Genomic DNA, 27992 nt, shown 5'->3' with positions numbered 1-27992 from the left:
TAAACTCATCTTCTCTTTAAGATTCAGGGTTTCTCTGATCAGCCTGGAAGGGTCCTGTGTTGACATGATACCCAGCTCCAACCCAGCCTCGCAGGTCGACTTGGATATGGGTGAGGCCCTCTGGCTTCTGGAGGAAACCAGAAAAGAGCTGGGATGTGACCCCTGGGATGAAACTTTCAGCAAGGTCACAGGGGAACTGCTGAACCCAAGAGACCAGTCCAGGGGTGAGTCCAGCGGTTACCTTTGATTGTGTCTTTTCAGCTCATGAGAACAAAAACACCTTTCCTTCCTGTTATGCTCAAACATGTATGGACAGGCATGCATTATTATGAAAAGACCAATGTTGTATTTATACTGCTGTCTCCACTAAGAACAACAATTGTCAACAGTGTGCCAAACTTTTTGTTGCAAGAGTAATTGTTCACCGTCATGGAAATGAAATGTTTGTTCAAAATATAATTTTAAACAGAATTTTGAATTTTGTTTACATTCAAGCATTCATGACGTGACATCAGTTAATGTGGCCACTATATGAACACTACCCCTAAATTCATTGCATTGAAAATGCTACATCTCCTGCACTTGGTTTGAACCTTTGTGTGCGTAATTGAAAGGACTTCTGTATAAAAGTCGGGTTTTTAGCATATTTATAGTTTGTGGTTTTGTTTGCCGTGTAGGTAATTTTCCATTCATGTCTTTGTCACTGTCCGTGTCTTGTGGAATGGATTTTGCAGGACATTAAGTAATCATACCGAGATCCTTTCAAAGTTTACAATTTTGTATGGGCACCTTGTCGTTTAGCCCACACAACACCTTGCACAAAGTGACCACAACTACAAATTTTAATTTTTGTATTCAGCTTACCCAAGCATCAAAATGATATCTACGAAGCCAAACTGGTCGGCACATGTCTACAGACAGAAGGAATAAGAACTGAAATTGTCTGTTTTGCCCAGAGCAGTTTCAAATCCTGTTCATGATTTGTGTAATTTGAGAGCTTGTTCGGCGATGAGCCCAGACAAGCCTGTTTGTAACACTGCTATGGAAAGAAAGAAAGAAAAGCTGAAGCATGGCCACTCCTGCCTCCGCCTGTGAGAACACCTGTCTTTTTTTTCCCCATGATTGATATGGTACACACTGAAACCTCCCTTTAGTCTCAGCCACACGATGCAGGGGTTCAGTCCCGAGCAATCCATGGCCCCGCCCTTTCCTTGGTGTCAGCTGTACGGTTTCTGCATCGTTCCCCTCAGACTTGCTCAGTGCCCAGCGTGGAGATGCAAGGAGACAGCTCGGCAGACAGCAGACTGCCTGTATCAATCACACATTGTCTGGAAAGCCTTTGTTGCCAAAACGTTATGTTAGGTTAATAAGATTCAATGATAAACTATCTCTTATGGTAATACACATGGTCGCGGAAACTTTTTATGTGATAAAGAACAGGTTGGCCCATTGTCACCCCTTTTTACAGATGTGACTGTGTGAAGGCTTCGCAAAAGCAGGAGTGAACCCGAAGGAATATCTGTGTTCCTTGTGCTCTGTTGTCCTTTGAGTCAGTGTTAAAAGTCAGTTTGTTTCCCTTTGTTTTCTCCCCAAGACCACTGTGTACACATTGGGCTTTTCTCAGCTCTCTGGTGCTTTTGTGTCAGTGTTTGAGCGCAGCGCACAGTGGTAGTTTCAAGGTGACTTCATGTCACTCTTCCACATTCCTGACACTTCTCAGAGATCCCACCCCTGCTTGTAGAGGGAGCATGTTTTCACAACGAGCTACAGTGACCCTAAGTGAGGGCAGAGTGGGGGTGGGTAGGGGGAGAGCTCTGTGTGGTGACCGACAGGCATTAACATTGCCCCCCTGTGGAGAGCAACAGTGTTGCACCCCTACCTTTGGTCTTTCCCCAAATGGGCGTGGCTTCCTTCAAAGGGGGTGGTCCTGCCACAGTGTCATGTACAACACTCTCTGATATTACATCTCAAAGGACTAGGTTGTCAGAGCCACACCTTAGTGTCATACTGTTTGCAATGACGTGAGACCCTCACAAGGAACAAGTGGGTAGGGTGCAGTATGTCCACTGTTGCAACATATGCCATCTCCCACTACGGGTTCATAATCTTGTAATGATATTGATCAGAGCTTTGTTAGCAGTTTCATGTTCTTTTTTTGTTTTATGAGATTAACAGTGATGACAAGGGCTGAGGTCACCTGGCAGTACATTGGTAATTCAGATTTAAAAACCAATAATCAGATGGTAAATTGGTGAAAAAATCCACATCCAGGCATTTGTCCACTAATTGTTTTTGATTTGCCTGTCTTTACAGTCAGTTTTAGTCAGATGTCTCTCTTTACCATTTTTCTTACCATAAATATTCACTGAAGAAAGTCTGCTCTGCTCAGCATTACCCTGCTGCGTGTTTAAATGTCTATTTAATAGTCTTTCAGGAGACTCCCATCTACTGAAAGCTCTGGCGACGCTTTGTAGAAATCAACCGTGGCTGTAAGTGTGAGGCTCACCCTGCCTGCTTTCTCAGATATCTACATAAAGGAGGAGGTGCTGTTTGTCGATCATCTGCGGTGCTTCGTACAGCGGTTGCCACAGTTGCACACCATGCTGGACAGACTGAGGACCCTGGCTGTGCCTGACCCCCTGCTGACCCCCCCTGGGGTTGGCCTCTCGGAGGAGATCATCTTCAGGTGCTGACCTCTAGGGTTTCTGTGGCACCCACACAAGGAGCTTTTTTTGTGGACCACTTCCCAGAAACAAAATAAAGTCTGCATCTGTTTGGAGTTCTTTGTTTCTCCCCCAGACACTGCGTATTAATCACACTAAAACATCTGCTGTTTGTCACACCTGGGGGACTCTACTGTTATTTTTTAAAGAAATAAACCCTAATGAAATAGCAAGTATTTTACGTAGCATGAGCTAGCCCTGTGTAGTTATTTCCACAATCTTTTTGTCTTGGAAAATGAGGATTATGATCAGTTACTGTCCTGAGTTCTCAAGTCGTTATTTACCATCTGAATTTTAACAGCAGGAGTGAACCACATTCCTCTGTTGTTGTGTGTCACATGGGGGCACAAGAGCTGTTGCTTTATGTGTTATGAGTGATACTGTCCCTCCCATGACTGGATGATAAAAGGCAAAGGCAGTCTGAACCCTGACATAATCATAGGGGATGAGGTAATCTGTAGCCATATAATCATCATGGAGGATCTTGCTAAGTCATTGTCCCTCTCTGCCCTTTATGTCACACTGATACTGGCACTGCCTTTCAGAAATATCCCTGAAACTGGCAGAGCTTTTGAAACAGTGAAACAGGTTTCACTGTTTTAAATGCACATTGTAAGAATTTTACTGTCCTTTTAAAAATAATTTGTTATTGAAACTTTTTTTGTCCTCATTTTTATTTCTTTTGTCTTTTATCATGGGGTGGCAGTGTAGCATAGTGGTAAGGCTATCCCTGCTGGGGTACTGCTGTTGTGTCCTTGGGCAAGGTACTTAACCCAGAATTGCCTCAGTAAATATCCAACTGTATGAATGGGTAACATGTAAAAAACCATTGTAACCTATGGAAGTAGCTCTAGAGCCACTGAGCCACTAGATCTGGATAAGAGTGCTAAATGCCAATAATGTAATGGTTACCATTGCTTTTGACTGGCTGCCTTTTTGTATACTAGATCACTTCTTTTAAACGTACACATTTTATTTTACAGTGGCACTAAATAGTAGGGTTCCATTAGGAAGAACTTTATGTGGTTGATGTTACTTTCCAGATACATGCTTTAATTTAGTACTGTCTGTATCATTGCACAGACAAAGTCAGTCCAGCAGATTTCGGATAGGTTTTAATGTCCTTCTGTCCTTTGGGCATGTTCTCTGCACAGGTATTGCCTGCCACTTGTGGCGTCCATGGCCACAAATATGGAGAGGTGTGGCTCAGGTTTCCCGGAAGAGTTCAGCCGTGTGTCTGCACTGAACGAAGAGGTACTGTTGCAGCCACAAAGAGGCTCGAGGAAACCTGCTCAGAAAGTGCTAACGTTACAACATTATCAGGGAAACAGGGTCAGGTGTGTGACAGAGAGCCACAGCACTGCACCAACTTTGGACATAAAAAACTTTTTTTTGCTCGGCAAGCAATCTAGGCGAACATTCAGAAGATGAACTGGGGTGAGACACACCACCAAAAACGGTAGAATAGACACGAGCAGACAGAATTCATTTGCAGTATTCTTTGTTTTCATTTTTATGTTCAAGGGTAAACAGGGTCCATGTTTACCACTTCTTTCATGCACCTGTTTCACTCAAACAATATTTGCTGAAAACATCACAACAACCCTCTGCTGGCATTGAAGCTTTCTGGGGTTTCCTAACCTTGACCAAGCAAAAATCCCCATTTCGTGCCTATGATGCAAGCTAGCGCCCTGAAATGATGAAGAAACAGTGCATGTTGTGAAGCCCCCCAGCTTCAGGCTCCTGGTTGGATTCCAACAGCACGGTCCAGTAGATCTCCTGCCACAGTAAATGCAGCGGCACCTTTATTTAAATAAACCTTTATTTAAACTGTCTCATTGTGGAACTGTACACATCCTGTCCCTGTACTGTCGCTATACTTACTGTACGCACTTTTGTACATCACTTTGGATAAAAGCGTCTTTGAAACCAAACAGGCTCACATAAGCATTTGGAACCCTTTCTCCAGCGTTTTGTTCAGAAAAGAGATTGGATGTTTTAAATTTGTGTTTAGTATTGGTATCAGAATAAAATCAATCTCTGTACATCTCAATTCCTCTGCCACCCTATGGGACACAGTTATGGGATGTAACTGATGTGAATCGCACATACATTTTCCCTATGTTTATTCAATTTATTTAAACTGATTTGTATGCGGCACTCAATCTGAGAAGCTGTCCCTTTTCGCCAGTCTCTGATGTTGCCTGAGGAGTTGGAATCCTGTCATCTGAAGATACCAGACCACACCTTTCCCCTTAGGGACCTTCAGGAGTCATTTAGAAAGGTCCCAGAGTCAATGGAGGACACCCTGTCCTGCATGGACATGCTCAGGAATGGTGCGGATTATGTCACACAGATGAAGGAAAGATGGCACTGTAGATTTCTTTTAACCACACACATACGCACACACCCCACATGCTGGGACGAATGCTCGCCTTTTGGGACAGTGGTGGTTCTGGCAAAAAAAGTTTTACCCCAAGAAGGAGTAAATTTATCACAAATCAAACAATTTATCTCAAAACACTGTTAAATACAAAAGAACCAACCACAAGTGCAGCAAACAATTGATGAAAATAATTTGGACCCTGCTCTCCAGCCACACATCTGTATTTAATATGCCTTCAATAAGGCAAATTGGGCTTGTTAACCAATTACTTGTCTAATTAGACACAATTACAATAACAATTAACTTGTTTTAAAAGGAGTTTATGAAATACAGGGCTGTTATTGGGCAATTGGTGAGTTACTGAATAAGACAGGGATCCCACTAACATGTTTATAAAAAATTTTAACAGTTTAAACACCACATTACTGACAAGGAGGACCTTAATCTTTTGATTGTCTTCAAACAGTCTTTTGCCATAAAATTACACAGACAAGCCTCTAAGAATATCCTGACAGATATTCAGGATATTCACTTTGTCACCATGCAGATACTTATGAGATTTACACAGCTAGACACCAAGCACTGAGTTTTGAACCAAGGAAATATTTAAGTGTTACTGGTGCTAAATATTGTATATCTGGGACTCCTTTCTCCTTAGAAATGCCTGCCAGACTCAGGTTGTCTGCTGAAATATGCTGGTACGAAATGTCCATCGGAATTCCAGGGAGCAATCTCAGAGGCGGACGGCTGAGCTCACTTGACCCCTCACCCCCAGGTACAGCGATACCATGGATTGGGCAATTGCTTCATTGCATTGGCTCATCTTCATTGCGACCCTTAACACAGTTTGCCTCATTTGTGCGTGACAATGCATTATGTTGCAGCTTCCACCATCACCCCCAAATCTGATTGGCTGTGAGTCGTACACTAGATTTTTCCATACAAAGCTTTGAAAGGTGTTCAGGTGGGTGGCTGACGACTAAAACGAAACAGGGCGTTTTCTTTCAGGGGAATTCCTCAGATGTACTCGTGTTACTTAAAGATCACCACCAAGCTGAACCTTTGCCAAAGCAAAGTTAGAGAGGCTCTAGGTACCATTTACCTGGAATTCATCCTTTTTATGTTGTGTCATTTACCTAGGCCTGTCTAACAAGCATTTGTGCCCGAATGAAATACTTGGTATCCTGTAAGTAAAGGGAAACTTTTAAACCAGTCTACTACTTACAAAACAGATGCAGGCCCTTTTACCTGAGTTTGACCCAAACCTGGAAGAGCAAATCAATCAGGAGTTTAAGGGTTAAAGTAGTACAGCTTCTTTCCAGCCTTTTCAGGATGATCTGCAATTTGAAATGTCACACTGAGCATACCCAGGGACAGCAAGCACCTCTGTAATGTCCCGCTAGGGTTTGGGATTAAGAGTTTACTGACTGCGATTCAGTGACTAAGGGATTGCTGTCGGCTCCTTCACCAGCGTGACTCACTGCAAACAGAAACCGGATCTGTCTGCGCTCCACCTGTCGGTGCCGAGGCTTTGCGTTTGATATTTCCCCCCACTTCATCTTGCCCATGTTGAAAAAATCAGCGGGGCTGTCTTTGGCCTGGTTCAAGATAAAAACCATATGGCAGTGCCCCCTTCCCCCGCCTGCTTTGTGCCTACATGTTCCAACCCCCCCCCGCCTCAATTGCTTCCCCCTAGAGGTGGAATGAGCTGCCTGCTGCTGTCAGAACTGCAGAATCGCTCACCATGCTCCAAACAGCAAATAAAAACATGCCTGTTAAGAAATCACTGCCTCCCAAAACATGGACTATACCTAACCACGGGTTCCCAATCACCTCTTCAGTTCAGTCTGATACCATGTAACGTACTGCTATCAGATAATTAGTCTCCTACTGTGAGTGTGGTTGTACTTTGCAAGTTAACATCACGATTATGGATCATTGTTTGGCACCATGTGAACACTATGATATCCACTAACGTTGCTTCAATAGATCATGTTGTATTATACATGCATGTTAGTATGATGCACTTTTGTATGTTGTTCTATAGCATTTTTGTGCAGTACTGTACTTATGTTAACACAGGTGCTGTTGAATGATAATATGTTACTGTCTTTCAGGTTGATGCTTCTGTACTGCTTTAGTGGTTGCACTGGAAGAGTGTTCTTGTTTTGTCACAAGCCATACTGGTTAATGAATACTGAAGAAGAGAATGACAATTCCGGCAATTCTGTGTGGATTGGATTTTCTTAGTTTGCTGTGTTAATGGCAAGCGGTTCATCATGATGTTTGTTTCTGTTGATACATATTGGTGATAGGGATCATTTTTCTGTTGAGACAGTATCCCAGGAAAAAGAATACCTGAATGAGGAGACAAATGGAACATATAGAAAATCATTAATATGTATTAAGGCAAGGTGTTTCAGGTTTCTTCTACACCACAATGAGATAAGGCCATGGAGGTGTCATGTTCAACTCAGTTTTAAACAGAGAATTGCAGATTTATCTCTGAATGTTGTCCTCTTGTTGCTGGCTCATGTCCAAGCCTGTGTCCCTCAAACTGGTGGCAGCAGACTTTTACAGGGAATGGAAAGTGAAATTAGGAAGTATGCTGCTGAATCATTGAAATGTCTTTTCATTTGGTGATTGAAGGTAGCTCACAGGCATGCAGCTGGAGCAAGACCCACTTGCCACTCTTGAAGTGTGACTGAGTCAGTGGGGGCAACTGACTATGGCAGCCACAACGGCAGTACGCACATTACAAGGGTTTTTAAACATTTAATTAAAGGAACCAGGTGATCAAATGTGAAAGGGTCACGCTCTCACACACAGAGTTGGAGGAGTCTGAGTGGGACCTGTGCCTGCTTTGAAGAATTGGAAATTCTCTATCAATGTTTCCTAAATTGTTATCAGCAGAACAATAGGCTTGACACCTCAAGAACGACTGAACAAAAATCTACTGTCCCCGACCATCTTTTTTTTTTTTTTTGTGAGGCGGTCGTGCAGCTTTTTATCCTCCACAAACATGTCAACAAACCTTAGAAAATAGATGACTCTGGCACTGGAGCACCCCTCACACCCTGGCTCCTTCCAGAAGTGTCCCGATGGGATTTGTCACATGGCAGTATGGGTATGCACTGCATACCCGGTCCTGCTGGCTTTCTGAGCGTGATGAAGCATGCAGAGACAGGGGCAGAGCACTGCACTGGAGAGTGCAGGCCCTTGTTTAATCCAGCTGCCTTCTCCCTTTCAAAGAGAGAACTGAACTGACACTTTGGCTGAGATGTGTGAGGAATACAGCTGTGTTCTTGCCAAAACAACAAGCTATTTGGACAGAGTGACAGAGTGCTGTCACTACGGTTGAGTATGCGCTCTGACTGCCATACCAATGAGCCTGGCTCTTTGGCGTCACGGTCAAAGTCGTATGGTCGATACCCCGTAGACCCGGGTTCGAGGCTGGGTGGGGTGGCTGCTCTTGCCCTTCACTACAAATGGTGTCAGCAGTGGGATGGCTTGCTGCGAGGCCATCAGAGGCGTGCCCAGTGTGTGAGCCGTACGAGGGACCCCCAGTTTCGGTTGACCCTGGTGTGTGAGGGACCCTAGAGATGGGTGAAGCACAGTGTGAGGGACCCCAGAGATGGGTGAAGCACTGGTGAGTGGGACACCCTGGGATGGGAGAAGTATGGCAGGGGAATACGTGAGGGACGCCATGGTGCGTGAAGCGCATGGGCGCGTTTCCAGAAGGGGAGGGCAGTGTGACAGAGTGCTGTCACTACAGTTGAGTATGCGCCCTGAATGCCATACCACCGAGCCTGGCTCTTTGGCGTCGCGGTCAAAGTCGCATGGTTGGTACCCCGTAGACCTGGGTTTGAGGCTGGGTGGGGTAACTGCTCTCGCCCTTCACTACAGAGGCTAATATACAACAAGCCCAATACGTGTTACATACTGTCTTTTATTTTTTGTGGGTCACTGTTGTTTTGTCGTTTCTATTTTGTAAATTTCTGTTTTGTATAATCTCAAAATACACATATTTTATTCTGTTCTGTGCTGCTCTGTTCTGCTCTAATCAGTACCAAAGGGTAACCCAGTCTTCAGACTGCCGCAGCACCAAAGTGTGTTAATTATTGCATCTCTCCCCCCCTGCAGTTAGGTGCAGGTTGTACCCCCAGATTGAGGCAGAGCAGCCCCTCAGCACTCCGTTCCCGCCCCTGCCCCCTCTGACCCAGCTGTCCCGTGCCGAGCTGCCAGGGGAGCAGATGTCCCCAGTCTACAGGCAGTAAGTCCCCACGCCGCTCCCACCGCTCAGCTGTCAGCTTTTTCTCATCCTCCCTCTCATGCCAGGTCAGGCCCCTGGCAGTGACACATTGTCCTGTCATTGTGAAGCGTGGGACGGCGAGCACTGTGACTTTTGTTGTTTGTGTGGTATGTTCACTGTTCACCGTTCACTGTGAATATGCTGTGTGCGCTGCAGTTGCTTGGTGTCAGATAGTGCCAGGGAGGAGATGGAAGAATCCCTGTGGAATGCAGAAAAGCACCTCTGTGTCGTGCTGGGCCTCCTGCTGGCAGGTAAGGGTATTACAAACAGAGCTGTGTCATGAGACAGACTCTCAAAACCCAAACGACTGTAACAGCTTTCCAGGCAACACACCACTTCTCGTCCATCTGTTTGTCTCACTCTGGCTGAAATTGGGCACAACTCTGTGACTTGTGAACCATGCACATTTTAAGGCGATGTCTGTCGAGTTGTCCTTATGTGTGGCGTAAGGGACCTTGAGAGGATGCCATAGTTTAGGTCAGTGGTTCTCAACTGGTGTGCCGCGGCACACTGGTGTGCTGTGAGGCAAAGTGAAGTGTGCCATGGAATTTTGAGGAACCTGATTTTATATAGGTGTGTGTGTATGCATTTATACTCTGTGAAAAGACTGATGTTTTATATTGTGCTGTTAACCCTTTTGCACGTAACTTATTTTTATGCTATGTAGCGCATGTGTTACCTTACATGGTTCATTATGTTTTCATTAGCATTATTAAGCTTCTCATAGTTTTCAGTAAGCATTTGCTATATTTTTTAACGTTAAATCGCTGTTTCCTAAAAGCTAAAATTAGCTAGAATTTTTCCAATCTAGTGTTCTAATCGCACCGGTTTTATCATACATGCTTAACGGCAAATAATTTTATTTTATTTTATTATGTTGCTGTTCATGATGCCGCACCATGTTGGACAAGTTCTTGCTCCGATGCACTTCAGTGCATTTTTGATAAATTATACCATTGCCTGTCTGATTTAACTATCTGTTTGGTAATTATTTGACAGTCTGCTTAGTGCGATATGGATCAAATCTCGCTAATGACATTATAGCGTATCCTAATGTGTGTGACATTCTTTGTAATCGATAACCAACTTTAAGTTGGTGTGCCTTGACATTCTGGTTTGACCTTTGATGTGCCTTAGTCCCAAAAAGTTTGAAAACCTCTGGTTTAGGTCATTAAGGCAAGCTGTAGTTGTACATGATTTTTAATGTAGCAAGCCGAATATGGAGCAATGAAACCACCACTCATGGCTTAGTATGTCCCTCCCGTCCACACTCACAGAACCTCAGGTGTCTGAACCTGTCCTGCAGTACAGTCCCATCTCAGAAGCACTTAAAACAGTGACAGCCGAGGGGGTGACCCAGCTTACTGGCACCGGGGAAGAGGGGGACCAGACGCACCTCAGTCTGCAGGCAGCCCTTGCGGGACTCACCAGCAGTCTGGGTAACTGCTGCTCAGAAGCTCTGGAAAGTTTGACCCGGGATCACTTTGAGGTGGCAGAAATGATGGCTGCAGAGTGCTCTGACACCACAGAGTCAGCAGCAACCTTAGTGGAAAACTTCTCACCATTAACATTCAGCCAGATAGACAGTAAGTGAACTGTAAGCAAAACCGTGATTGAACACGTGCCCCCGCAGCAGTCACTGAGCTTTTACACTGTGAGCTGTATTTCTGTTTCTGTTTGCAGGTGTTTTGAGAAAATATCGTGATGATGCCGGTAAGCGCTGTGCTGCCTACATTTTTTAAAAGTCTACCATTTTTAATTCACACTGACTATTGCCTTTATTTTCACTAATGCCATGTCCCTTCCTGCAGGAGTCAGATTTTAAAGCCTTAGGTGTTTGCATCATATATAAAACACAGAAATATTTTCATGTGGACAGAATCATAAATATATGATTAAAAGAGAAAGAGAGTTTTGACAGCAGTAAGTTTTTCCTCTGTCCTTTGACAATACTGACACCTGCTGTCTAGACCATAGTGTTTAACACTAGCATGATGCTACAGAAAATTGGTAGTAAGACAAAAACACATTTCTATGTAGTTCACACTGTGGTCTAGCCTTATTGCTAGTTTCTCAGCATCTTGTCAGCAACAGAGGGTATACAGTAAGTGAGTGTGAGAATAAAAAAGGTGGCTTTTGTTTGAAATCCAGTGGCACCTCAAGAACAAAATCATTTAAGACATTACTGTGAGTCAAAATGAGATTTTTCATGTATTTCTCACCTGCCCTCATCTGTAATGATGTAAAAGCATCCTATATGTGTTTGACAGAGTGTGTTTCAGATAAGGTTCTCACCCATACCTTAGTATATTGTGTGTGCTTTTGCATGTGTTCATGTGTGTGCATTAGCCTGTGTATGCCTGTGCATATATGGACTCGTGTGTGAGTGCATGCGTGTGTGTCTGCACACGTACTAATGTCTGGGCCATTAGTGGCCCCTGATGTTGCTATCCCAGAATCTCCAGGGTCGCCCATGATGGCTGCTCAGGGCAAAGCCCAATTTGCCCCTGCACGTGTGACATGGGCACCAGAGCCTTCCTGTCAGGGGGTCAACCGAGCAGAAGGGATTGTCGCTGCTGTGGAAGTGCCCCTCAGTCAAGGGACGGAGCCTAAACTGGCAGGGGAGAGTGGGGCAGGGGTAGAGAGAGACAAAGATAGACTGTCTTTAGCAACGCAGGAGCACGAGCGTGCTCACAAACCCACCCCCACAAGACCGCCAGTTAAAGCCCCACCCAGCAGCACACCCCAGGACGACCTAGACCCCCTCTCCACCTTCATGATGCTGAGATCCCAGTCGAAGGCTGCGGTCTCCACCCCAACCCAGAACGCCTCCCTTGGAGGCCAGACAAGGCCAGGTACAGCCAACAGCAAGAAGGGCATCTAGATTGTGACACAGGGAGTCCAGCTTCCTTAAGGAAAATGGACCAACATACTCCATTTTTTCAGCTGACTGGGTGGTTGAAGGAGGCCTGCATTAGAATCGATGGAAGTATAAATGAGGCTTCTGTGCCTTTCAGAGCCTAAGATGGAGCTAGAACCCAAGGAACAGCCAAAGCCAAGGGCAGATCTGAAGCCTATCTGTGTGGGCTCAACAAGCAGAGGAAGTGATGTCAAAGCACAGGAAACCAGTGGTCAGGTGACTACTGGGGGCAGAGGAGACAGCCAGATCATCCATGTCCAAGTCTCGGGTACGTGAAGCAAAGGCTTGTGTGATGTGGTTTAAGGTGAAGCAAGAGATAACTGAACGTCATGACACAAACACTTTATCTGATTCTTTCACTTATTGTAAATTTGAGTCTGACGAGTCTGTACTTGTCCCTGGAGCATTTGTGCCAAACACAGATCATCCGTTTAATTTGCTACATTTGACTCAGTGCAAATTGCCCGAACTGACCTTTGAAAAAGTCACCATCTCTCTGTCGCTCTAGCCCTTCATTTTTTCATACGAGTGAGCCAGATTTGCTCAGCCACACTGGAACTTAACACTATTAAAACTAATACAGTGTATGTAACGAAGCTTTAATAGGAGAAGGTGGATGAGGTCGCCCTTTCTGTGAACCCTCAGAGAGCCAGTGCCAGGCCTACGGGCTACTGAAGGCTACGGCAGCCCCGTTCATCGCCAGTGCCAGGGAGCTGGGGCCGCGCCCCTCCACCTGGGGGGACTTCAGGTCCCTCTCCTCGGACCGCACCCGCTTCCTCCTCAAGCAACAGGAGAGGGAGCTGAACGACAGTGTGAGGCGAGGTTAGAACCACTTCGTACCTGACGCAGCATTACTCTTACAATGATTTCACACAGATAACAACCTGGCTTGTGCAGTTACTATCAGTTCAAATAAGATGTAGAATTCCATGGTAGTATGTTCCATCTCAGATTTTTTGTTAGCATTTTTGTTGCAATTGAAAACACAGTTTAACACACATACAGTAACAAATACACCTATAATACAATGTTATGCTCTGGGGGTTGATGCTTAAAAGCACCAAACTGGACAGAAACAATAAAAAATACAATAGAAGTTATACAATTACATTTGATGAAAAATTTTCATGAAATTTATTGCACATGACCAGTTATTCATAGGTGAGCCTTATATAGTTTAGCCCTTCTAAGGCTTGGAGACTGTCAAGTCTGGCAGGAGAAGCCCCTTCTTTTCTAAATTTAAAGGGAAATTTAGAATCATCTACCAAGAGGAGAGATCTTTATATATTTTTTATATAAATGGCCCAGGCACAAACGATTAGGCAATTACTATTCAACTATTACAGTTAAGCTGTTTGTAGTGGAGCTGATTACATACAGATCTGTTGGGCATGGACATGGTGTTAATGTGACAATGATACCAAGGCTTTTTCAAATGCCTCAATCTGCTACATAGAAGAAGCACAAGTCACGGAATGTTTATTTCAAGCCTCTTATTTTGCCAACAGAAAATTGTATGACTCATGTTCAGCCTCCTGAAGATGTGCTACAAATCTCACAGCTGCAAGCCAAGTCTCGCAGACATCTTTATATATTTATTCCTTTTATTTGAGTAAATTTCATGTAATCATTTTAGTATATCAAATTGTAAGTGACTGAGCAGACTGATATATCAGATTGTTATACTGCTTGCTGTTCTCTGCTCATATTGTATGTGTATGTGTACCATATTTATCTCTACTCTTTTGTCTGACTTAATGTGATGTAAGACTGCTGCTGTACATTAAGGCATGTGTTTCCTGAAGTGTTCATATGTGGTTAGTGCATAAGAGTGTCTGCCAAATGCCAATAATGTAATATCTAATGTAATGAAATAGAATTGTACTGTGGCGAGCGCCCAAAAATATGTCGCAGAATTGTGTAAAACTCTTTGGAATTAATTGTGATATGAAGTATTTTGGAGGTTAATAGTTCTAGACTTAGCAGTTTACCCCTTTTATTTAAGTGGATGTATTTCCTGAGTAAAACATTTGTTTTGGCCTAGTATTCTGCAAATATTTACCCCAGACATGAATCAACATTGCCATCTACAGGTGTATCTGAAGGTGAACAGTATCTTTTCAAAATGTTGACTATAAGGCTGAGACTCGCAGAGAAGCTCTTATTCACCTCTAACACAAACAGCATGTAGAGAGAACTGGATGTGTTTCAGTTGTTTAACTCTGTCTGAAGGTGTGGAACCCAGTGGAACCTGACTATGGCTGTTGTGTTGCAGGGGAAACCAGTGAGAAAAAGTCACCTCTCTACAAACAGGTGGCTCTGATTCACCTGCTGGTGACAGCAAGAGACCTGCTGCTCAGATGCGACCTCAACACTGCTGTGGGTTAGTGTAATGCACTTCTACTGACAGACAGGCTCAATGTGGTCTGTGCACACCAATGAGCATACTACAGCCCTACAGCACTACTCAAAACTCAGTATACCATCACTAACCCCTTGGACACTATTGAGCATTTTTCCATTGAGGATGGAAAAGGGTGATGCAGTGATCAAACTTGAAGGCCAGTGCTGTGCCTATTTTGGAATGGTGCAACTTTTGGTAATAAAGCATTAAGATGGGTAATTAAACAAATCCTGACAGAATAAATGCAGGAGCTCACCTGCTTGTGGAAAATCAAAAATCCATCACAAGGAGTAGGTTTTGTGGTCTGGACCACTCCGGCTATGAGCTAGTTGGTGGTTCTGAGTGGTTAGGTGCCAAGCAAGTCATATCAAACTATTCAGAATCCGGTAGATGATGTAGGCTGCACTAAATGTTTTGAAACAAGGACAATATTGTGTATCTAACATTAAAATATCTTAGGCCATATTTTATGAAAAACCTACGTACAATACAGTACATGCAGCTCTCCTGCTGTAATACAGGCATTCTCCAATTTGAATGAGACATAGGTCTAAGTCATCGTTAATACGCTGAATTAATGAGGAAAAGATTCATAAACCCAAACATGAAACTAAATGAAAAAATATGTCTGCCATTAGTGTGACAAATTAACTGTGAGTATGAGTAATGATAAGTAATAATACAAATAGCAGTAATAAACCCACCATATTAACTGCCATTTTTTCATTTTAATTCCAGAACGTTCTTGGCTGTGGCTCCTTGCTCATTGCTGTATGTTTAATTAAACAGTTTAATTTGTTTGCCTGAATTTTGTTGCTTGTTACCACCCCGTCTAGGGTGAGGTGCAACATAAAATAAAACGTGTGGACACCCGCTTTCTTGTCTCCAGTCCAGAACATAGACCGCAAATAAAGCCAGGGTTCTTGAGGATTCTGCTGAGGAGAAAGGGAATAAATGACCTAAACAAAGAAAATAAGAAAACAAAATAAAATCTTTTCCCTGACTCCCTAACTATCCGATAACAGGAGAAAAAAAAACCAACAACAGAAAATGGCACCCACCCACTACTACCCACTGGCTAAATAACAAAACGGTAACACAAAGTATTTACAGCTATTTACAAATATACACAAAAACAGAGTTTTTGTGCATCATCAGGTATCGCTCTCAGAGGGGAAGCGCTCTCCATCCCGAGGTTTCCTCCTTTTAAATCTTCCTGCTCGTTCCTCACCCAATCCCAGCGGGGTGCCAATCTGCAGGAAAAAGAAAAGAAAATGGAGGGCGGAACAGCGCGAGAGTGGGAGCTGACACACAAACAGTAGCCTATGTCCAAGGACGTAACATTTTCTCAGTCTCTCAGTTAAATGCTGTAAAAAATGAACCAGACCTAAATGTTGTCAGCACTGAGTTTCTCAAAGCTGAGTGGTAGTGAGGAACAGCAATTTAATTGCTCTTTAATTTTTGACTCGCTTTCTGTGTTTTTGTCACATAACTGAACAAGACCACTGTTTTTTTTTTTATTTTTATTTTTTAAGCTGCGTCTTATACCTATGCAAGGAGAGTGATACAGTTCATTTTTGTAATTTTATTTTTGTATTTTTTTTTCACAAACTCCTACCATAATACATCAAATGTGGTATGCCTGTCTCCAATCACAATTGTGTAATTAAGCCAGTTGCTTAATTACAGCCAGGCATTATAAAACGCATATGTATATATATATATATATATATATATATATATATATATATATATATAAATATATATATGTATACTGAGAACATGATAATTAAAAGTACAGATGAGGGCAGGAGAAATAGGCCTTTGTGCCAGTGGGGCTGTAAGGGTACAAGGGGGTAGAACAGCCCAGGTAAATGTGTTAAAATTGAGTCTGTTATGGTGACCAGTCAGCAAAAAAACAAAATGATTTGATTTGTCTGTGAAGCCCTATGCATGAGGGTGAAGTACAAGACTTACTTATAATTTACTAGTGAGAGAGCAGCATGAAATTGCTATTGCTCAGCTCCCCCCCCCCATGCTGTCTGAGGTCCACAATGCAGGTCGAGCATAATTAATAGGGAAACTATAAAATCATAACCAAGAACATGAATATGTCATGCAGCACAGTGCTCACTGTTAAGGTCTGTGTGGTGCTGCTTGTTGTGGGAGCTCTGATGCTGTGTTTGCCATATGATCCCGGTTGAGGGTTCTTAAGTGTGCGCAGCTCGGCATGTGAAAGCTGCTGGGAAAGCGGGGCAGAACTGTGAAATGACCCGGTCCCGCATCATGTGATGGGGAGAGGAATGTCACACCTCTGCCGCGGGACTGTGGAAGAGGAAGTGAGTCTAGACCAACTTCCCCGTGGTCAGACACCAGTGCTGGGCTCCAGTTCCTCACTGGATCAAGGGTCAGCATCTAATGCCCATGGCACATCTTACCATTGTTTCGGGCGAGGCTGACCCATTTAGGTTTATACCTGTGGATTGTTCCTAACGGTAGCTGACTGAATTACTGATATATTTCACATCATCCTACCCATTATGTATTATAGGATCCAGTAATGCCCACTAGAATAATCGTCAAATAGCAAATTTCAAAATATTACTGGCTAGCTGTATTATGTGCATGTTTAGGGAGACTCGAGGTAGAGTCTGAAAGTCTCAAAAGCATGTAAGTGAAGTTCATAAGTGATCCTTGTGTGCAATGTATCAGTCTCGACTAGTCTGTTTCTTTATTTGTAGTATGAGTAAGTGATCAAATAACTGAATGACAATCACTTATTCTAGCCTCCAGTCGATGTGTTTCATCAGAACTAATTTTTTTTTTTCTGTCTCGGCACGACACTCAACCTCTGTGTACTGTCGATAATGTATCCTCTGACTGGTTGACAACAGAGAGATAATGTGGCAACAGTTATTTAAATGAAACATGGGCAGACATGTAACACCACTCAAATGGGAGACTGTCTTGTAATATGTCAGTTTGTGATCTCTCTCTCTCAACTCATTTGAATAGCATATCAGAGACCATTCAACCACAGCTTCTAAAGTACCATAGTTCCTGTTTCCTATTCATGTGTTTCACACATCAGTGCACAGATGAAGCCGTTGTGACTGCATATTGTCTCACAGCTGACTAAAATTACATAAGTACAGAAGAGAACCATTTCAGATTGTACACTTTTAAAAAAGGTGCATATAGGCATGTCCTGGACTTTGGAGCCACACCCACAATCCCCCAGTCAACTTACCAGAGACTGTCTGCTGTTTTCCCTCTGGTGTCCCGTATGGTAGACTACCTGACAAGAGCCAAAGGCACAAACATGGATGCTTGTTTGCCCCATCTTTGGATTAAGTTGAGGGTGGTACAGTACCTCAGCCAGAAGAGCAAGGAGCCCAATCCCAAAATAGTAGAACTTCAACAGCAGATGAGGGCGTGGCTGCAGAAGAACAGAACTCTAAGGCCCTGCCCTAAAGTAGGTCATTAGATTAGCTTCATCAGCCAATCACAAAGCCCTTACAGTTTGCAGTTTTACTAACACAGTAAGAGTCAACACATTGGACCAGACTCAGCACTTCTTGATTTTATACAATAAAAATATTCATACTTCATTCCTGGTGCTTTTTTGCCTATTACTGCTCCATTTTCAGTACTGTCATGTTGAAGTTAGTTTGTATTTGTATTTGCATTTTTCATATAAATCCTATCCAGGTCCAAAATTCCAGAGAATAACACACAATATGTCTCATATCCACATGAAATAAATATTGCTAGTTCTAACTTTTCGTGTTGTGACTTCAACATAGGTGTATTCTTTCCTTGCAGGCAGTTGTGATAACAACAGTGGATTTTGACTGTGTAAGAGCCTTGCTTGTTAAAAGCCTCAGTCAAGTAACTGGTAAGTAAGAGGTGGTAAGTAAGTCTGTAAGTACTGTGTTAACTGTAGAACAGGTAAGTTTGACATAGTTGAATGTTTTGTATTTTAAACTGCCTGCTTATTGAGATTGGCCCAAAAAATAATGAAATCAATGAGACATGTTGTATTTTATAACAAGTGGAAAATAGCTAACTTCGTTAATAATTCAGTAGAATCAACCAAAATAAGATATTTATAAAATAAAAAAAATATTTAAAAAAAGTAGGTGTTGAAATTATTGGTGCCTCTTATCAAAGTTAAATTCTATAACAACATTTTTTGATTTATTTTTTTCTGCAGTCCTTTTTCTTCATCTTTGCAAAGGGTGCCAATAATTCTGGAATTGACTATACCTGGTTGGTAATTTGTTACAAAATCTGCTAATGGTTCCATCCTCTCCTTTATTCATGATTAATTGGTGATTGAAACAGTGTATTTGAGTTAGTGATTCAACCCATAAACAGCTGAAATTGACATAATTATATGCATGGATGTAAATGTTGTTCCTACATTGAGATTTATAGATTCCTCAAACCACTGACCCTGGATCAGTATAGGATTAGAGGTCTGCTGGTTCTGGATCAAAAACAGCCTAGTACTGAGCTCAAGCCATTATGTGCTGTATGTGCATCAGTGGTGTATAGAGGGTAGACACAGGTGGGTTTTCAGTGTTGAAGCAATGGTACAACTGTATGTTTGTTCAAGCCCAGGACAGGCTTGTCCTCCTTTGTTGCCTGTGTGTTGTAGGTGCCCCAGTGTCTGCTGTGTGTCCTGAGGGGATGAGCAGTAAGCTGGACAGCAGGACAGTGATGGAGAGGTGTGTCCCACTGCCATCTGCCCTTAAGAGGGCATACCTTACGTATTTCCCTCCAGTACTTGGGTACAGGCAGGACTTATTTAATGATTCACTTCCTTTTACGAGTCCTGCTCCTTAACCACTATGCTACCCTGCCACCCAAGTATTCCTGTGTATCACCTTGAAGAAACAGGACAGACGATGTCATTGACCATTGTGATGCTTGAATATTATCTCATCTACATGCTTCGAAACAAACAATAATGAAACATTCATTTGTTGTAGGGCTGATACTTTGACAATTTTTAAGGTATCAATTCTGAATAAATGGTTGATTTTATTATGATTCCAAGGGAGAAAAAATGCCACCTACAGAGTGGTGGTAGGTATGTCACCTATCACAGGACAGGTTAGCAAGGCACACCCCATACCTACACAGTACTGAAAGTTACAAGCATGTCTGTACCATCTGACCTCATTTAGATGAACTTGTGCTTGTCACAGAACTTGCATACAGTCACACAATAAATGCCCAAACCTGGACTATTTTCACTTCTAGTACTCTCAGTGGGAGAAACAACTGGGGTAATTCCTTTTTCAGTGCAAAGCAAACAGCCCCAAATCTCTTGCTTAGTTTATTGCGAGAGTGTGGGGTCTTAATCTTTTCACTATGTGCATGACCTTCATTGAATCAGCTCTCTCGCTGTAAGCAGAAATTCTGGGTCCATTAAAAAATCAATGTTCACGTTGTGTCCATCAGTGGCTTTTAAAATGTAATGCATTGATGAATCGACAGATTCGTCCCTGTCCTGATTGTATTGAGATTCATTTGTTCTTGTGATGTCAAAAAAAAAAAAAAATTAAAAAACTGAAACTCTCCCTCCTATGCTCTCTTCTGCACCTCTCCCCTCTCAGCCTGCAAGGAGGTTGCTGTGTGGTCATCTGTGGTCAGCACATTGGACCAGACTTCCCCTGGCAGTACTTTTCTCTGGTGGTGGAGTATGACCATGTCGACCCCTCCGTCTGGGCCACAGTCTGCAGAGAGAGGAACATGAGTCACATGACCTTCAAAACCACAGTCCCTGGCTCTAGTCAGTTTTGGGGAGATGTTCAGTCTACAGTGAAAATCAAGACGCTATAAGAACATTTTTCTGATTGCTATGAATTTTATGCCTCGCATTCTGCTGCTTGCTGTGTTTCATAAAAAGTACCTTACAGTCATTCACTACAAATGCCAGTCAGTGAAGTTAGGTCTACTTTCATTAGACTTAAAATGAACTATCTGATGTTGTCACTTTCCTCTTATTGTGGCATGATTTGTTTGAGACCCTTTCTGCATTTCTAGTCTTGGAGTAATCACTAAGCAGTTACTGAGGATGTTAATTGGTAAGCATGTGTGTTTGTGATTGTCTGTCCAGTGGACGCAGACCCCTCCCTTGCACCCCTCTCCTTTGAGAAAAACATCCCCTTTGTGCTGCTGGTGACAGAGGGCTTGGCGAACTTTGGCTTGTTCCTGCAGATGCTGGAATCTGTGTGAGTTCTCACTGAATTTTAGGCTCTAAACAGGCTTTGTTATTAACCCAGTGTGTTATGTTCTTATTTTCTCATATAAAAATAATAGCAGCATGATTATAACAGCAAACACCACTGCATTGTCCATGTTTTATTGACATCCTGCACGGGTTCCAAAACACCTTTTCTTTCAACATTAGCTTGCTAAATTAAACTACCAACAATGTAACTTGCCAGTAGCCAGCACTGGGGGCATGGGTTGGGGTAGCAAGTGAGAGAATAATTGGTGAGGTCACCTGCATATGGTCAGAGCTGTGAAGGCAGTGGGTCCTTGCTGTAGCCACAGCATCACTGTGCTGGAGAGGGACCATCCGCATTCACTGAAGATGCTGGGTGGGACTCAGCGCTACTCTGTGATCACAGTGGATGAGAGAACAGCAGTTGTCATTCAGGTAACTTGCTCAGCTCAAAGAATCGTGTGTATATCTGAATGATCAATCATGTAACTATCATGTAAGACTTCACACAAAACAGCTTCCTTTATTGTCCATACATGGTGATTTAAACATGTAAAAGCATAGTATATGTAATAACATTACTGTTATGGGTGCAGTATACATCAACCAAGCTTATGCCCTCCTCCATTGTACAGTGTTTATAATTTATATCATAGATGCTCTGTGACCCATTTATTCAGCTTGAGTGTTAAAGGTAGAATGTGTTGCTGCGTTGCAGTGCAGCGGTGTCCCGCCTGGAACAGAGCAGCACTGGCATGTGTGGCTTGTGTCACGTGTGTGTTTGTATGTGCACTGCACTGGTACATGGTAACACAAGCTCTTGAAAATATGTCAGCCATCTGTCCCTACACAGTTGAAACAGAAATAGAAATGACTTTTCTATTACTTTTCTTTACTACATTTCAGAAGCTCAGAGAAATTCCCAGCACAAGCCCACCCATGCCAACAAGCTCATAGTGATGTTGTTTCCCTCTTACTACAGCAGTAAAAACACGCTTGCTTCACCTGTGCAATTTAGTGTTTTGGGCACAGTCTCTCAGAAATTAAGGGTTGTAGTTATGGTTCAAAACTCATGGGATATTTCACTTTTGGGATAAATAAGCAAAGATAAAATACAGAAAATACTGATAGGTAGGAGTGCCATTAGGGATACCTGGGTCTCTGTTTTATGTGGGGAGGCTGTGATTCTGTCCGCTCAGTGCGTTGAATGCAGCATTTGTGCTCCTTATTTACTGTATGTAACCTGGGGAAATCAAACCCCACATGCATCTTTGCAAGTGTGTGAGCGTACCGGACATGTGTTTCCCATCTGCCCCCGTCTCGGTGCACGCGCGGTCAGCATCTGGAGGAGCTGTGGATGGAGCAGGCGTCAGATAGCTTCGTACTCAGAATGACAGCCCTGGCACTGCAGTATAACTGCTGCTGGGTCATCTTCCACGGCGCTGAGGGACAGGACGCGAGGTCAGTCACAGGCACAGGCACCCCCACTCAGCAGACAAGCCCTGATTACTTTATATTCCTCTCTGTACTTGACTGGATTTCCATCAGATTTTGTTCACAGGTCTGTGCTGTTATTGCTTATACCAAGGGCACACATAAAGATGTGCTCAACCAGAAAGTTTTACCAAAACTACACTTGAATTAATGTAACTGCTTGTTTTTGGCAAAATCCCAAATCTCCCATTGGCCTAACAAAGTCGTTCCTCCTTTAGGTATAACTTTAGCAGTGAGGTCTTCAACAACCTGGTGTTGATCTACTCAGCTTTTGTGCTGTTTGGGCTGAAGTCCGAGGACCTGGATGTCAAGGTATAATTTCTGAACAGCACCACGGTTCAAGTTTGTTAGAGACTAATATGCAGACATTTACATTTGTACATTTGGCAGACACTTTAAAAAGGAGCACTCAAGCGGTTAGGGAAGTAGCCACACAGATCCTGAATCATTAGTGTGAAATGTAGTGCCATTGTGGGAAACTGAGAGATTTTCTGTAAGGTTATTGCATACTTACACTGATTACAGCACAAATTTTCTAATTTAATTTAAATTGCACTTAGTGTCTGTCAGAAAGTTTGCCCCCCTAAAATAAGCAAACCACTATTAATGCCATTAGTTAATAGTGTATTTAGGTCACTAGTACCATACCTGACTGCCAAGCCTACAGCTGTACCAGGCTTGGTGCCAAGAAAAAAAAACGATGGGGGAAGGCATTAAATTAACATGAGGGAGTCTGGGTAGCTAAAAGACCAATTGTAGGAAGTACAGCCAACTATCTAGCAAACGCTGTCCAAAGCATAGTAGTTTTTCATGCATTTATAGTTAACCATCTAGCTTGCTAATTACGTAACTTCAGCTATGGAATTTAGTCAGAAAATAGTGCAACACTGTCCTTTAGCTTGATATATCTAGTAGTAGAGGTTGGTGAGTGTTAACATTATGTAGTGAGGTCTTTTGGCTGTTAATGGTGTGGCATTTAGTTCTCTTTACACACACTACACTACTGTCACTTAGCAGACGCTCATGTTATCCATGTATAGAGCTAGATATTCACTGAAACAGTTATGGGTTGAGTATCTTGCCCAACACAACAGCAGCAATGCCCCAGCAGGACAATAACACATGAGGGACAGAGAGAGAGCAGCACAGAGCGGTAGAAAATCGGGGAGTTAGAGAGTCAGTGCAAGAGAGGGAAAGCATGGACGCACTCAGATAAGCACCCTCTCACTTATGCACAAATATGTTTTTACATGTTTTAAGCACACAGAGGAAAGTCCAATAAGACTGATGAGCTCAAAAACTAACATTGAAATGATGCTTAAATAAAGGGACATTTTTTAGGTAAAACTGCAAAGTGTGCTTAATTCCACAAGTACAGCTTTTTTTTCCTTAGTTGGGAAAAAAAAAGATTTTTCATGTATTCCACATTGTCTTGGGAATGCTTTTGAAAGTGCACATTAAGGTCAGGTTTAGGTTTTGTGCTTTTTAAACAAAAATAACAAACTATCCTTGACTAAAAGGGATATCCTCCCACATAGTGTAACAAACATCAGCCACAGAAATGTCTGTTGGCAGGAAAAAGTTTTTTTCCCCCTCATATATTCTGCTGGAAAGCACTGTACAGACCCAAGGGATTTGGCATTTTGAAAGAAGCCATTGCAGTTTTGTCCAAACCTTGGGCTGCAGCCCTTTTCTTACTCAAAGTATTGTCATACACGTGGACATGCAGTACTAAATACTCAGTTTTGGATATGTGTTAGGTTGAAAATCTGATCTGAAATCAGAGTGATGACAGAAGGTGGAACCCCCATCTCTCTGTGCTCTGATGATGTTTTTTCTTCTGATCAACCAAAGCTGTAGCAGTTGTATAGGAGGTATTGAAGTGTGAAAGGAGCTGACCTTCAATAGTCTGACCTTCCTTAGTAATGAAGTGTTCTGTTAAAGTGAAAGTGGAGCTCATACATTACAAACAGAAACAGCTCTGTCATCTAATGAATATGGCTAAGAGCTTAGGGCATCTGTCCCATACTGATGCTTGTGAGGGTTCACAGGTGCTTATCACAAGCGAGGCTGAGGAGTTGGCCGGGTGGATTAGCCAGATCGCTTACCACACACTCATGTCTTCCGGAAGAGACCCCCTTGTCTGGCTTGACAGAGACTGGCTCCTGATGGCACCCTCAGAGGTCAGACCTTCACTTCTTATCATCTAACTTTTGATTGCCAGAAATGTCAGAAGAGAGCCAAGTCACATTTACAAGCACACCTCTCCAACAGTGCTCTTGGAGGGAATTGCTGGAATATTCCACACTAAATCATTATTATCATTATTATTATTCTAGGCTAAATCATGACATGGACGCATTTAAACCCTGTCCTGGTGGAGTCCAACATGAAAGACAGCCTTTCTAGAATTTCTGACTTTTTGCTCTCTGTTCAATCTTGTAAACCTGTGTGCAAAAGCTTGCCCCCTCCGTTACTGTTGTGGAAAACAAAGTAGATGAACTCTGCACATGAACTCTGAGCTCTGCCCTTGCGTCATAAACGCTGACCCCCAGGGCAACAGCGAGCTCGAGCAAATGCATAGCTTGAATCAGCAGAAGCCAGCGGACTGGTAACAAAGTCACAAGGAGTGGTTTGCACATGCTCTGGAGGCCAGTCTTGTGGTGGTGACACCCCCCCTTTTCCACATCAGGAGGAAAGGTGCCTGGTGTCGTTCCCCTCCGTCAGCCCCCTGGTGGCACAGCTGATGCTGAGGAGGGCCCCCGGCCTGAAGTGGCTCCTAGGGGCCACACATCGTGAGCTGCAGGACCTGCTGCCAGAGGTCCCTCACAAAGTCATCAAGGTGACCTCATGGGCGCATGCACACAGACACAGCAAGACCCCACATCTCCTCACAGCTCTGACTGTGGGGGGCATGGGGAATATGGGGGTGGGGGGGTCGTTTTTGTAGTGCTGAATATTTTAAATGCTTCGGCCATTTGATGCATGGACTCTTAGGAAGATGAAGGCTTGTGCCTTTACTTTTAAATATTAACAGATGACTTTTGAATTTGACCTGAAAATTAAGTCAGTGATCTTTTTCTTACCTGTAAAATAGACCATTGAGGTTTCCAGGTGTTTTCTATTCCTGAAAGGCAGTCAAAATTCTATAACTGTCACAATTGCAGTTTCTCACTTATTGCCAATGGCTCAGTGCATTCCAGTGGGAGTAATGGCAGTCAAGCTGGTTTTAGACAAAAGCAGCTAAATAAATTCTCCCTCGAAATTTTGACTCTGATTGTATCAGCCTGACACTCTACACCAATTCCTTTTGAATGGATTGATTTTACTGATTGCCCATGGGTATATTTTTGCTTTGAATATTCACAAATGTTACTCGTAAGACCTCAAGAGGACTGCACTGAGCTATTCATGCTGAGGGAAAATTGCACATACCTTGGGTTTTGGCAGCATTTTAGGAATGAACAGCACCTGGATTCCTTTTGGACAAGTTTATACACATAAAAAATACACTATATGGACAAAAGTATTTGGCCACACCTGTTAATTAGTGAATTCAGGTGTTTCAATCAGACACGTTGCCACAGGTGTATAAAATCAAGCACCTGGCCATGCTGTCTCCATTTGCAAACAATTTAAATTGAATTAAATTTTGTGATACAAAATGAGTCCTTCTGAAGAGCTCAGTGACTTCAAGCGTGGTACTGTGATAGGATGCCACCTTGGCAATAAGACGTGAAATTTCATCCCTGCTGGATATTCCACGGTCAACTGTGAGTGATATTATTAGAAAGTGGAAGCTTTTAGGAACAACAGCAACTCAGCCACGAAGCGGAAGACCACATCAAATCACAGAGCGGGGTCAATGACTGCTAAGCCATGTGGTGCGTAAAAGTCGCCAACGCTCTGCTGATTCCATAGCTGAAGAGTTCCGAACTTCCACTGGCATTAATGTAAGCACAAAAACTGTGCGGCGGGAGCTTCGTGGAATGGGTTTCCATGGCCGAGCAGCTGCATGCAAGCCTCACATCACCAAGTCCAATGCCAAGCGGCGGATGGAGTGGTGTAAAGCACACCGACACTGGACTGTGGAGCAGTGGAAATGTGTTCTGTGGAGTGACAAATCACGCTTCTCTGTTTGGCTGTCAGACGGGCGAGTCTGGGTTTGGCGGATGCCGGGAGAACGTTACCTGCCTGACTGCATTGTCCCAACTGTGAAATTTTGGTGGAGGAGGGATAATGGTAGGTGGCTGTTTTTCAGGGTTTGGCCTAGGCCCCTTATCTCCAGTGAAGGGCAATCTTAATGCTTCAGCATACCAAGACATTTTGGACAATGCTATGCTTCCAACTTTGTGGCAACAGTTTGGGGAAGGCCCTTTTCTATTCCAACATGACTGTGCCCCAGTGCACAAAGTAAGGACTATAAAGACATGGTTTGATGAGTTCGGTGTGGAAGAACTTGACTGGCCCTCACAGAGCCCTGACCTCAACCCCATCGAGCACCTTTGGGATGAACTGGAATGGAGATTGCAAGCCAGGCCTTGTCGTCTAACATCAGTGCCTGACCTCATAAATGCTAGTAGTTACTAGTGCAAGTAATGCAAGTAGCTACTAGTAAGATGACATGAAATACTGAGATTTAGTAATGAGATTTTGGGTCGCCTGTCCTGTGCATCACAGTATATGGCAGCTGTGACTGTGTGTTTCCCACTCTCTGCCCAGTTGTAAACAGCACACAGGTTGTTTACCGTAGGTGGTTTCAATGCCCTTCTTTGTCAGAATCACTCCTCTGTTTGTTTTGAGTCTGCACTTGCGCTGGTATAGCTGGTCTGACAAGGCTGTTTTGCATTAAAGCCTGCAATTCACACACTGTGTCCTAATGTCCTTGGGTTGTCCTGTCCTGCTACGATTCCTGCAGGTTTTAACAGGTTCTGAATGTTTACACACTCTGAAGGATCCACATCCAGATGTGTACCACCTGACCTATGCAAACTTTCTACTCCCTACCATCACTGGGAGGGGCATATTTGTCCTCCTGTAGAAATCTTCCCTAGTGGTTCCAATGGGTCCACAGTAGTGCTCTTTAAGCCTGTAGCGACCTTGAGAGGGCGTCTCTGTGTTGACAGTTCCCCTGCCTGTGTTTAGCTTTTCAGTGACACCACTGCCCTGTACAAGCTGGACTCCTCCCGCTCCCCCCCCGAGTCCCAAGATGAGCACAGTGACCCCTGGGGCTCTGGCGTGGAAGACCCAGGGCTGTTCATCGACCACCACACAAGCCCCTTCCATGGGTCTCCCTGTCCTGACGTGGGAATGGGGGGCTACTCTGCTGAAGGTGCCATAGGTACGAGGGCGGAGCCATTGGACGCTGAGCTGGATTTCAGCCGCTCCTTTCACACGGCCGAGGTCAGCAGTACTGCTTTCCAGAGAGGCGGGACACATGGCCTGTGGGGGGTGGGTGAGAGCAGAGAGCTGCCATTCACAGGGCGCGTGCAGAGGAGAAGAGCAATGGGGT

The 27992-nt window shown here is 43.5% G+C and overlaps 1 protein-coding gene across 1 annotated transcript; it reads left to right on the top strand.

Annotated features, from left to right (window-relative positions):
- The first annotated feature begins 64 nt into the window (after positions 1–64).
- Positions 65–27939, top strand: LOC118776515 (protein shortage in chiasmata 1 ortholog). Its single transcript, XM_036526875.1, has 25 exons — positions 65–224; positions 2524–2686; positions 3878–3977; positions 4915–5059; positions 5768–5884; positions 9253–9382; positions 9578–9672; positions 10699–11007; positions 11105–11134; positions 11878–12276; positions 12439–12609; positions 12987–13163; positions 14617–14724; positions 18039–18220; positions 18571–18643; positions 19409–19478; positions 20373–20548; positions 20876–20990; positions 21310–21421; positions 22326–22447; positions 22699–22792; positions 24532–24663; positions 25173–25322; positions 27626–27821; positions 27905–27939. Exons 1-25 carry the CDS (start codon positions 65–67, stop codon positions 27937–27939), a joined length of 3561 nt encoding a protein of 1186 aa, XP_036382768.1.
- Positions 27940–27992: the final 53 nt, after the last annotated feature.

The sequence above is a fragment of the Megalops cyprinoides genome, chromosome 4 (genome assembly GCF_013368585.1).
Source record: "Megalops cyprinoides isolate fMegCyp1 chromosome 4, fMegCyp1.pri, whole genome shotgun sequence".
In the NCBI taxonomy this organism is placed as follows: domain Eukaryota; kingdom Metazoa; phylum Chordata; class Actinopteri; order Elopiformes; family Megalopidae; genus Megalops; species Megalops cyprinoides.
The sequence above is the reverse complement of the archived record's forward strand: the minus strand, read 5'-3'. Positions and strand labels throughout refer to the sequence as shown.

Coding starts and splice junctions, on each gene's coding strand:
- LOC118776515 (XM_036526875.1), top strand. CDS start 65: ATGATACCCAGCTCCAACCCAGCCTCGCAGGTCGACTTGGATATGGGT. Junction 11,008..11,104: donor AACATTCAGCCAGATAGACA/GTAAGTGAACTG, acceptor TTCTGTTTGCAG/GTGTTTTGAGAAAATATCGT. Junction 18,644..19,408: donor AAGCCTCAGTCAAGTAACTG/GTAAGTAAGAGG, acceptor TGTGTGTTGTAG/GTGCCCCAGTGTCTGCTGTG.